This window comes from Crocodylus porosus, unplaced genomic scaffold (genome assembly GCF_001723895.1).
Source record: "Crocodylus porosus isolate Cpor-Errol unplaced genomic scaffold, CroPor_comp1, whole genome shotgun sequence".
Taxonomy (NCBI): domain Eukaryota; kingdom Metazoa; phylum Chordata; order Crocodylia; family Crocodylidae; genus Crocodylus; species Crocodylus porosus.
Window position 1 is genome coordinate 45,790,941 of NW_017728907.1, and position 12,158 is coordinate 45,803,098.

Below are 12,158 nucleotides of genomic sequence, written 5' to 3' on the forward strand. Positions count from 1 at the left end.
AGGTCCCTTCCAGCCCGAATGTCTAGGAAATCTATGAAATCTTACTGTCCAGCCACATTCTCCTTTGCTGCAGCCGGAGCTGGTGCCTCGTCCTGCCTGCAGCCATGGAAAGGTCCAGGAGGAAGATGAGGTGCGAGCAGGGAACTAATGAATCCCTGGCCACGGAGCACAAGCTGCCTGCACACCTGAGCCCTGGGCAGTAGCTTGACCAGGCATGGCAAGAGGGGCACCAGCATTGCCCCCCACCCCTGTGAAGTCCATGCTCCCCAGCAAAAGCAGTCACACGGGGTTGGTCTTGCAGCAGCAGCTGGGTGCAGAGTGGAGGCCACTGCAGCTGTTGTAACAGCAGCAACCTGGGACTGGTTTCGAGTCCCCAGCATAGATGAGACCCCTGTGGCCCTCCCTTCCACCTTCGAGAGCCTCTGCCGCTCTCCTGCGTGGTTTGCTCAGGCACAAATCCTGCTTGTTCCACCTCTGACCGCGGCAGAGAGTAAAGCAAAGAGCCACGGCCCAGCCATGACATGGGGACCACTATACAGTCTACAGACAAAAGCTACGAGGACATGAGGGTAACGGTAATGCCAAGTGAGGTGGAAGGGGAGCAGGCTGCGAGGCCTGATACCGTGCTGCTACTGGACCTACTGCGCCAGCACCCATGGGACTGCGGCTCTGATTCCTGACCTCACAAGCCCCAGAGCCTGGTGTGGCCAGGACCTGCCCACAGGCTCTCCATGCAGTGTCCAGCCCCAGCTGCTCCCACACCCACAACGAACCCCCCTGCACCCAGGGAAAACTCCTATTGCATGGCCTCATTTCTGGATCCTGCAGCACCAGCCAGTTCTCAGCCCTGAAATGCCCAGATTTATTGCTCTAGCAGGACGCACTAACCCGTCCAAAGGTGTTTTCTGCCTTTACGGGGAACTGATGCTTGTTAAACGCTTGACCGAGAGCAAGTCAGCCACCGCGGCGGCTCTATTTACAGCCGCGCTGCCAGCGGCAGCGTCACTGTTCACGGGGAAGCGGGAGGTTTGGCCTCTTCTCCACAGTCCCTGAGGTTGGATCCTGTTTCTCTGAGATCCTCTTTGTCTCCTTCTGCCTGCCGCAACCTCCCCAGGGATTCTGGGTTCACAATTGCACCTCTAAGCTTAACCACGGCTGGCCAGGAAGGGGTGGTCAAGTACAAGGGGGCCTTTCCCCACCTCTTTCCCCCTGAGATGACCACCCCTGTTCTTGGCCGCGGGGTTGGGGGTCCCTAGGGGCAGGGAACCCAGGAAGGGCTCTGCGTTCGGAGTCTGCACACGGCACAGCAGCCACACTTCGAGCTTTGATGCTGAGTGAGCAGAGGTGTGAGGAGCTGGGTCTGACCCCAGGTCTGTTGTGCCCAGGCTCCTGTCACATGGCAGCAGAGAGCGAAGGCTGGGAGAGTGACTGAGTCTGAGCAGGGTTTCCCCCTGTTCCTCTCTCCCCTGCAGGCTCCAGCACTGAAGGTCTGGATCAGTGGCCATGCCTCTCACACTTGTGCTCAATAGCAACTAACATCCCTTTCCCTTTCCTCCAAGAAGGTGTCCAAGCCCTTTGTTAATGTAGCGTCAGTCTGAGCCTGAGCGTGGGGACAAGACCCTCCAGCCAGGACCCAGTGGGGATGGTGCCAGCAAGAGCATTGGCCCAGCCCAGCCCCATCCCCAGCCTGGGCTGCAGCACCCAGCACCTCTGGGGGAGACTTTAAAAAACAAGTCCATGCCACAAACATCTGCAGCGTGGCCTGAGTCCCCTGGGCCCCTATGCTTCCAGCTCAGGGACAGGGGCTGCAGGCAGGCACCATCCTCTCAGTCTCTGCATTAATGAAGCAAGGTCTGGAAAGCCATGTGCTGCGTGGGCCGGGAGCAGGTGGTCCAGTGGCAGACATCCCTGGCACGGGGGCTGGGATGGTCCTTGCTCCTATGCTCCCTGGCCAGCATTGCACCGTGACCCGTCGCCTGATGGCAATTGCCATGAGCACTGCGGACAGCATGGCCAGAGCAGGGCTAGGGATAGGAATGGATGCCCAGAAAGGCTAGGAAGCCTTATTATTATTTTATTATTATTATTCATGATACTAGTAATAATTAATAATAATGATGATAATAGTAATGATTATAATAATAACCCTAATAGATGCACAGAAGGACCTGAGAGGTCTCAGCTCTGGCAGCCACCTTCCTCTCACCTGGAGCCGAATGGTGCTGAGCGCCTGACTGGGACAACAACCCGTGGTGCTGAACAACACCCCAAGTGTCAAAGGATGTCCCCAGGGAATCACCCCCAGTCTGAGGTACTGCCGGGGTTTGACCACAGCATTTGCACTCTCCACCAGGCCCAGCTAAGCAGCATGTGGGGTAAAGCCAGCAGCTAATGCTCATGGGCACTGTGCCAGGGACCCTCTCTGGGGCCAACACAGTGGAGATCCTTCCCATCTTCCTCACTGCCAGAGGAGGAAGGGCTGCACACCCTCTCCAGGGGAGTGAGGAGCTGGTCTCATCTGCACCAGGGAGCTTAAAGAGCTTTTATAGCCTGCAGGAGCAGAGCTGGATTCTGAGCAGGCAGGTCCCTCCCTTCAGAAGGACCGACTGTGTTGTTGGGATCAAGTTAAGCAAAATCTCCAATGCAAGGCTTCATTCCTCAGGTCTCTGACTGCAGGGAGCCAGGCCCTGCACGGCAGCAAGTGGCAGAGGAGAGGGGCTGAGAGACATTCTCAGGAGCACAAACAGCCAGGGGCACGGGAAGGCTGCAAAGCCAGCACCCACCCTCTGGGAGCAAATGTGGTTCCGAACAGGGACCGCCAGGCCCAGTGCCTGGGCTGCTTTCACACGCACAGCGCATGTCTCGAGGTGATGGGCCTGTTTTGCACGTGGCCCATGCAGCAGCAGGAACAAGGAAGGAAGGAAGGAAGGAGAAAAAAATCCGGGACAGCGACAGAGACTAAGGGAGCAAACGAACGGCCGCGTTCTGACCTATTCATCAGGGCCGAGAGGCACGGCAGCCAGCTGACAACGTGGTGATAACAGCAGCCAGTAATTAAAGCAGAGAATGGATGGCAGACCAGGGCGCGAGGGGCTTTACAGAGGAGGCAGCACATCACTGACCTCCCCACCAACGCCACGGGCGGCAAGGAGGCAGCTGCAGGCGGCTGCAGCCCCCACAAGACCCGACACCTGCCCTGCTCCCCAGAGCAGAACGGTGGGGTAGGTGCCTGGACCCCCAAATTCCCAGGGACTCCCCTGCCCCCACCCCGCGTAGAAGAATGGCCGCGCTCCCAGGCAGGAGAGCAAATCTGAATGCTCCCTCCGTCAATAATGCAACCAGATCCATAGTTCAGAAGGAGCTTGCTAATTAAAAGCCGGTGAGCTTTAAATAATTCATCTCCTTAACGCGGATTGATTGGAGAGTTTAGTGGTTAGAGTCTTGCACCAATATTAAACAGCTCCCTCCAGGCCTGGGGAGGGGCCCACTTTGCCAGGTCGATCCTACACCCGTGCACGCTGCAGCGCACCCCCGTGGGCAGCCGCCTGGGGCTGGGAGCCATGGAGGGGGCCCAGCGCCACGCGTCCATGTCCACAAAGAGAGCAGGGGGCACGGGGGGAGGCAGATACACAGGCAGCTCAGTTGTAGGGGCAACCACACCAACAGCCATGCGAGGCTCCAATGTCCGTCCCTAGATGTCCGGCTCTTCAGGGCCGGCTCCCCTTGCCCCAGCTCTCCCATCCCAGTTCCCCCTTCACAGCTGTGAAACGTTGTAGGCAAAGCTGCAGATTCATTTCCTGTAGAAACCCTGGTTATTACCTGATGCTTATCCAAAATTTCCCTGGGGGACTGAATTCCCCACTGCTTTGGCTGCGAGGTGAAACCTGGGATTGCCTGATCCATGTTTCTTCTGAGGTTACCTGATGTTTCAGGAGATCTTCCTTTATGGGGTGGCCCTGAATGAGACGGGCTTGGAGTAGCCACCGTATCTTCCCATGTATGACACCCTCAGAGGTACCACATGCCCCATTTTCCAAAGGCAGAACAAAGCAGAAAGGACACACATAGCTCCCTTGCTAGTCCAGCCACGAGCGCACACACACCTCAAGTCCAACCAGCCGCCCCTCGGCCCACTGCTCCACTCCTTGCACACAGCTCTGTAGATGTCCCTCTGGTAGATGTCCCTCTGTCACAGCTGGCCGCCCCTCCCCACAGCTATGACAGGCCTGGCCACGTGCAGCATCTTTGTCCTTCCCTGAAGCCCCCCTGCCCCAGTGGCATGTGGAGGATGAGCTGCCAGGCGCCCTGGACTGTTGGCAGTTTTGGGATGTCCACCAGGGGCCACAGGTTGGGAAACCACTGCACGCAGGAGACACACTGACTCCGTTCTTCAGCCTGAGGTCTGAGCCCTCTTGCTCCACACAGCACCTGCACCCTGGTCCCCACTCACGAGATGCCCACAGGGCAGGACACATGGAGCCCCTGACCCAATACAAGGACCACATGCAGCGGAGGCTGGGAAGCAGCGAGACCACAGCCTGAGCCCTGACCCAGCCGCAGCCCCAGAGCTGTCACGAGGCACAAGCCAGGGGGGTACCCTGTGGGGAGAGGGGGGCACTGCTCCAGGACCACCTCACCACTGAGAACATGAGCGCTGCAGCAAGGAGTGTGTGTGCATGAGCATGTGTGTGCACAGGTATATGTATGTGTGCACGTGCACGTGTGTCTGTATGTGTGCACACGTGCATGCACATATGCGAGTCCATTTGTATGCATACGTATGTATGCGTGCGCACACCCATACAAGTGTGTGTATGTGCGTGCACTTGTGTGTGTATGCATGCATATGTGAGCATGTATGTGTGTATGCAAGTATGCACGCATATGTGCATGTGTGTGTGTGTACACACGTGTCAGCAGGCATGGGACCCCCTGTGGATGCAGGGGCCTTGGGAGGGCGTGCCTACATTCAGTTGCCCATCCAGACCTTTAGAAAGGGGTTTGGGGGCTGCCACCCCCCCCCGGCTCCCCTGACAACCGTCCCAGCGCGGTCCCCGAGCGGTGCACTCACCTATCCCGCTGTGAGGCCTCCCTATGTGCTGTAGGTTCAGGCCTTTGTTCATGTCTAAGAGCCCATTCTTGGGCCAGCTCCCCATGGCGAAGCTGTAGGCCTGGCAGAGAGAGAGAGAAGGATGAGGGTTAGAGCGGGCATGGGGATCAGCCTGGGGGCCACAGGGCACCTCCATGGGGCCGGCAACAGTCGACACCTACCCACACCCCACGTTGGGCTGGGCCCTCCCCATGCACTGCCATCTGTCTGTTTAGGCATGTGGCCTCCAGGTAGGCATCACTGGCTGTCACGAGAGGGCATGAGGACACTCCTGGTGCCCACGCAACAGGTGTGCAAGAGCACTGCCCTGCACAGCAGCACTAAGCCCCCTGGTGCAGACACAAGAGGTGTGTGACTACACTGTCCTGCACAGTGGCACTGGGCCCCCTGGTACACACACAACAGGTGTGTTAGTGCACTGCCCTGGTACAATGGCTCTGGGCCCCCTGGTGCACACATAACGTGTGCAAGTGCACTGCCCTGAACAGCAGCACTGAGCCCCTTGTGCACACATAACAGGTGTGTGAGTGCACTGCCCTGGCACAATGGGACTGGGCCCTCTGGTGGACACACAATAGGCGTGCGAGCGCACTGCCCTGCACAGCCACACTGGACCCCCTGGTGCACACACAACAGGTGTGCAAGCTCACGGCTTCGGCACAATGGCACCAGGCCCCCACTGCACACCCAACAGGTGTCTGAGTGCACTGCCTTGCACAGCAGCACTGAGCCCCTGGTGCACATACAACAGGTGTGCCCTTGTACCCCCTAGTGCACACCTGTGCAGCAGCACCCCCCCCGTTGACCCTCTTGTGGCACTGCAGCCATGCGAGCCTACAGGTGCCACATACCGAGGCAGCTGGGCCAGCCCTGCCACCTGCGGCTGCACTGGCCCCGCGGTGCGCCAGCGCCACCCCCCCGCGCCGGCAGGAGCCCCCGGAGGGAGGCAGGGTTTTTGGTGGTTAATTTATTACCATCGCATGTAACCATTTAGGCTGCTTTGTTCCTCACGCCTTAGCAAAACACAGGGCTCTGCAGATAATTAATAGACAGCCTTGCTAATCCTATGGGGAGATGATTAGCAATTAAAACTCCTAATTAAGTCTATGCATAATTCACTGGAATTACGCCTTGTGTACACAACCGGGAGGTTTCCTCTGCCTTCGACAAACACTGCTGATGTCTTCATCGCACGCCAGATTCCCCGCAGCCTGGCCTGGCCCAGGGAGGCAGACGGGAGCCCACGGCCCTGTTTCCTGGGGGTAGGGGCTGGTCCGTGGTGCTTCTCCCCGCGCCCCCACAAGCCGGAGCTGCCAGTCACACGTGCACCACGGAGGGCAGCATCACACGGCTTCCCGGCCTCGGGGCACTGTCTGCAGAAAAGACTTGTTTACACACGCTGAGCCCACCTCCATCAGCAACAGAGGCACGCCCCTTGGAAAGTTCATGTCCCCCCATGCCACGTGGAAACAACACACCCCAGCACGCCACGTGGAAATGACACGCTCCACCACGCCACACAGAGCAGAGATGCCCCCACGTGCCGACATGTCCCACCTTCCCGCACGTCCCAGGATCCTGCACAGAAACGACACATCCCAGGATCCCACATGGAAATGACACGGTCCAGTGTACCACATGGAAACAACACGTCCCACCATCCCACATGGAAACACGCCCCAGCATCCTACACAGAAATGACATGGCCCAACATGCCCCAGGGGCTCAGCAGAGTCCAGGCCTGCCGGGGCCCGTGGTCTCCGTGGGCTGCGTGACGGCACAAACGAGCTCAGCCTGGAACAGCATGTGCTGCACCGTGTGCAGCGCGGGGCAGGCTAAGCTCAAGCCCTGCTCCCAGCCCACAGCCCTGGGCAGTGCCATGATGTCCTGAGCTCAGCCTCAGGGTCCAACTGGCGCTACGTCTGGTGCCAGGAGCGGCCTAGCCATGGCATGGACCCAAGCAGCAGGGTACTTAAGTGCTGTGCTTCCGACGTCCCAGCTGCCGGCCCCAAGCTCCCTGGAGCTCCCGGCCACCTGCAGATCCAGCCCTCCACAGGAAGGGATCCAAGGGAAGATCTCACCCCCTCCTCGCCATCCCCTGAGGCTCCTATGAGACGTCCCTCCATTTGGACTCCATCAAGTGCAAGCTACAAGCCCCCCGGCCGGGGAAGACAGGGCGGCCGCGCCTCCCGGATCCACACCGGGCGTCTCGTGCGCAGTGCTCGTCTTGGCTCGCCAAGGTCGTTCGGTACAGCGGCAATACCTGAGCAAACTCGCTAAGCAGGCGCGGTGGAAGCCGGCTTGACCCCTCAAGGTCAAGTGCGCACTTATGCATATTCACCGCCGTCTGCTGGATCGATCGAGTTTTAATTGTTTTTCCTGGGGTTCTGCAAGGAAGTGCCAGGGGCATTGATCCGCCCCGGCTGCGCGCTCCTCGAAGCTCGCACACGCTCTCCGCAGGGGCAAAACCCAGAGCCAGGAAACAAAGGGTGTCAGGATAGAGAGGGGAGCAGCCCGTCCTGCTGGGAGTGGAGCCTGTCCTGCGGAGGGGGGAGGATCGGGCTGGGTGAGCCGTGAATTGTATGTGAAAATAAAGTTTTTTAATTAAACCCAGCAATTCTGAGCCGCCTGCCGGCAGCAGCCACACAATCAGGGAGAGCGGCTCAGCTGGTTAATATTTAAACGCGGCGTTTAATCTTTAAACAGGAAAGTTCTCCCTCTGACTGTTAAAGCGAGATGCAGAGCCACTGGCGGACTCTGACACGGGCTGTCCGTGCCGCCAGGGTCACCGCCGAGCTGCCCGTGGGGCTGGGTGATGCTGGACGCAGCAACGCCGCCCGTGCCCGTGTCCCACGCTGCAAGCAGGGAGATTCCAGGCCGCGACCCAGCCCCTAGCTCTCAAAAGGGCGTATTTAGCTAAATCACGTCTCCTACCTCTGAATAACCCCCCAGATCTTTTCCCTACGCTGGGAGCTGGGTGGAAACCTGCTGAAGGTGCTGCAATGCCATTCCCTGCCTGTCTCGAGGCCAGGAGAGTGCTGGCCAATGCCCCGGAGGGCTGAGTGGCCACATTGCAAGGAAGATGCTCCAGGAGTCAGGGGATCTGCACAGAGCTCCTGGGGCCCCTGCGCAAAGGAGGGCTGCCACGCATGTACTCTCTGCATCGCTCTGGGCCAGTGCGGCTGGCTGGGCCCTTGCAGAGGCCATGGAAAGGCTAGCACGCAGGGGTCTGGCCACTGAGAGAGGGGTCTGGAGAACAGCAGGGTGAAAGCAGAGCTGGGACCATGAGAGGCTCCACGTGCTGCCCCCATCATCTTCAACAGTGGGGCAAGGCGTTCCCGGGACTCAGGTGCGCTTCCCCCTACTGATATGAGGGCTGCAGCACAGAGCCCTGCCCCTCTCCAAGGGCTTCCTCTCTCGGCCAGGTCATGTACCTTGTCCTTACCCTGCTGCCACTTCCTTCCCCAGAGAGCGAGGGAGGTGAGGGGGATCAGAGAGCTGCCGTGGACCTGAGGACTCAGAACCTGCTGACCTTTCATTTTCCAGGAAACACTTCGCAACATAAAAACGCCATGTTTTGTGCATTTTGCTTTTATTTCAAAACTGGAAGTTTTGAGGAGCAAGCAAAAAAAAGAGGCTTTCCTTTTCAGGAGCCCCTGTGTGGAGCTGAGCCCGAGAAGGGCTTTGAGCCACAGCGCCGGTGCTTTTCCGATGAAAGCAGAAGCCCGAGATGTGCAAAATGATTAGGGCTTGAGACGAATCCAGGGTCCTCTCCATGGCTGGGATACGGGCCTGTTTGGTGTAGTGGGGTGGGGAGGCCGCGTGAGCCAGGGAGGTCCCCATGCAGAAGGCTGGCTGGACGTGGGCCCTGGATGCCAACATGCCGAGAGTTACTCCCTCTTGCAAGGGGAAAGGTACTTGGAGGCAGCTGAATTCTCCTTGTTTCCTTTTGTCATGTCACCCATGGTCCATGGAGGTGGGTCCTACTCTCCACCCCATAACCCACCTCTGCAGCGAGCCACTGAGCCTAGGGCTGTGCATCTCAGGAGAGGAAGCTGTGTCTGTGTCCACACGGCCTTGTGAGTGCTGCTTGGCACATTTTAAATGAAGCCCCCACATCTCAAGGCCTTCGGGTAAGGGGAGGTCTGTGTGGGCTCCAGAAGAAAGGGCCCAAGCCCAGCTGGGATGTCCCAGCCTGTCATTGTAGTAACAATCTTGCTGCTCCTTTTCAACCCGTGCCAGGGCTGGGAGCTGGCAAGGGGCAGGTTTCACCAGGCTAACTTTCCAGCCTTTGCACAGGGCAAGAAAACCAGTCCTGAGGACGTGAGCAGTTCTCTGTTGGGTCCAAGCAGTGGTCCTCCGAACTCAGGATCTTGCCCCAACAGTGGCAGGAGGGGATGAGCACTGAACTGGACATCTCTAGGGCGATCTCTCCCCTGTTCAGTACCCTCCATGGCCTGGAAGCTGTGGACTTGCCATCACCAGAGGTGTCAAGAAGAGGTTGAACGGTGGCCAGGGATGATCTAGGCACAGCAATACCTGTGCTCTGCTATAGGGATTGCCCAGACTTCTGGATTGCGCTGGTTGCCCACACTTTTTCCTGCTCCATGTGTCAGGGGGTTTAAGCCTTCCCCAGAGGCACTGGGTGCTGTAGCCTGGGCTGGGGCTGGGGCTGGGCTGTGCCAATGGTTCTGTGGATTTTCCCCCTGGCCAGACTGGTCCAGACTTTTGCCTTCCTCTGCAGTGGGGGCACAGCCTCAGCCTGGGCTCTCTTGAACGTATATTGACAACCTTTAACAGAAGCAGGACGCTGGCAACCGCGGCCCCCCTGCTTTCCCAGGGGCAGGGGTGATGCCTGGAGCTGTGTCGGGGCAACTGTGTCATGTTGTTCTGAGATCAGACGCAGGGTTTTTCTGGGCTGGTTTGGACGAGACTGATCCTGCCTTGGGCAGGGCTCGGACCGGATGGGACCCTGCAGCTCCCTGCCAGCCCCGCGCCTCCGTGACTCTACGATTCCCCCATCACTGGTTTAGAGATGCCAGAGGGAACGTCTCCAACCCATCTGTTCAGCAGCCATTCATCGAGAGAAGACCCTAAGCAGATATAAGACAGTAAGAACATTCCCTAAAGAAAGCAGCAGGCTCAAGTGCTGGCCCCAAACCACACCGCCTGGCACAGACGCTGCCAGGGAGGCACACAAGCTCTTCAGACGCGCGCTGGGTAATTAGCAAGCGGACTCTCGATCCTGGGGCTGACAGCTCTTGAGCAGCATCCACCGCCCTGCCACGGAGACAGAGGAGAGGAAGGAGAGGATGTGAAGAGGAAGGCCAGGGCTCCCCGGCCCCCCAGCCCAGGCACACTTGGCACGTGTGCAGGCCTCTCTTGCCGGGGAGAGCTGTGGAGAGGCAGAGACGCCTCCCCCCATCCCCAGCTCTGCAAAAGCCCAGGTATAAGGCGGCTCTTTTAAGCAGTTTAGTCAGAAGTGCTGCTACATTCACGGCTTTTCAAGTATTTTAAAATCACTTACAAAAGCAGGATTAAACGATCAGAAATTCCATTTAATAGGACAAATAAAGAAATAACAATCTACTCCATCAGCCCGCGCAGGCTGGTTTGATTTAAGGGAGATGGGGGGGGGAAATAAATAAAAAAGAGGAAGAGAAAAAAGAAGGGGGGAAGAAAAAAAAAGGATAATATGTGTTTACTCAAGCAAAGAAAAAAATATTTAAGTGATGTAGGGGAGAAGATTGCGGTAACTAGTGAAGAATAACATGGTCTGCTTTGCTGTCAAATCACACAAGAATTTCAGTAATAGATTCTCATTCTGACACTCAATTCAATTCGAAGGTGATCCTGCTTTATCCCAACACATCAAATATTAAACACTCGTATTAGCCAGGGTGTCGTCGCCTTCCCGGCTTAGACGCGGCAGGAGGCTTTTTTTTCCCCCCTACTTCCCTTCACTCACACTAATATTCTCAATGTTATCTAAACATGCCTTCATACACTGGGGTTCCTTATCAATCCCTTTTGGGGAGGGAGAGGGGGCTGCTTAAAGTGGTATTAGTTCGGGGGCCTTTATTATTATTATTTCCAAAGCTTTTCAATTTTGTGTGGAAAAAAGCTTAGGGAAAAAAAAAGAGAGAGAGGGAGAGGGAGGAGGAGACAGGGGAGGCAGGGAGACAGAGAGAGCTAGAGCGGGAGAAAGTATAAGAAAGGAAAAAGCAGGCAGCGGCCCTTGTTTGACTGATGCCTTTCAACAAGGGCAGTCGAGCTTGTCAAAGCCCGGGCTCGAGATGAATTGGCATATCTATTCAGCTTGCCTCTGGATGTCATGCAATACAGTTTCATATTCCCAGATAAGGCATGATAAGCAATTGCTGCCCTGACACCAGCTCCATCCATCCCTGCCGTGCCGGGCTGTGCTCTGCGCGTGCGCGTGCGTGTGCGTGTGTTGTGGGCCTCTGCTGAGCCCCTAATAAGGGGCACGTCATTTGGACCCAGGCAATGGGGAGAGGGGTCCTGGCACGTGCCAGGAAAGGCCCCCGGACCGCGGGGGAACCATTCGGGTTTAGCTGTGGGTCACACAAGGAATGGGGCTGCGGCTCCGAGCTGCTTATCTGTGGGAAGGGGGATTCCCTGCCCTCTACCAAACCCCTTCTGGAGCCCACCCTCTGTGGGGGAGGATGTGGGGGCTCCTCTGGAAAGAGCAAGTGCAAATTTGTGAGGAAGCGGCAGGTTTCCCCCAGGCCAGAGCTGCTTCCCCGGCACGTCATGGGCAGGCGTGCAAATTGGTGCCAAGAGAGGCATCACATTTTTGCCTGTCCTGTACACGGAATGTGTGCCCTCAGACTCCACGTGAGAGGGATCCCTGGGCTGGGCAGTGTGCCGTGTGAACGGGCCCGGCTGACCCCAGCAAGAATACCCCACCTGTATTACAAGTGGGGAAACCGAGGCACAGCCTAGGCCAGGGTGACATGAAACCCCACTCCAAGTTCCCACATTTGGAGCCTCAGAGGCCTTCAAGGCAAGACAAGGTTGAAGGTGC

At 57.6% G+C, this 12,158-nt stretch overlaps 1 protein-coding gene across 5 annotated transcripts in view; it reads right to left on the minus strand.

Annotated features, from left to right (window-relative positions):
- ERI3 (ERI1 exoribonuclease family member 3) overlaps window positions 1-12,158 on the minus strand; it is a 161,342-nt gene that overhangs the window by 50,009 nt on the left and 99,175 nt on the right. For 2 of the 5 annotated variants that reach the window (XM_019531302.1, XM_019531303.1), the window contains exons 7-8: window positions 5,072-5,171; window positions 3,412-3,797 (exon numbers count right to left, since the gene is read on the minus strand). In XM_019531302.1, the coding sequence (XP_019386847.1) occupies window positions 3,427-3,797; window positions 5,072-5,171 (471 nt within the window). In that variant the 3' untranslated portion in view covers window positions 3,412-3,426. Of the gene's footprint in view, window positions 1-3,411; window positions 3,798-4,375; window positions 4,516-5,071; window positions 5,172-12,158 lie in introns of those variants that run through there. The other 3 variants (XM_019531305.1, XM_019531306.1, XM_019531304.1) reach the window with 2 other exon arrangements.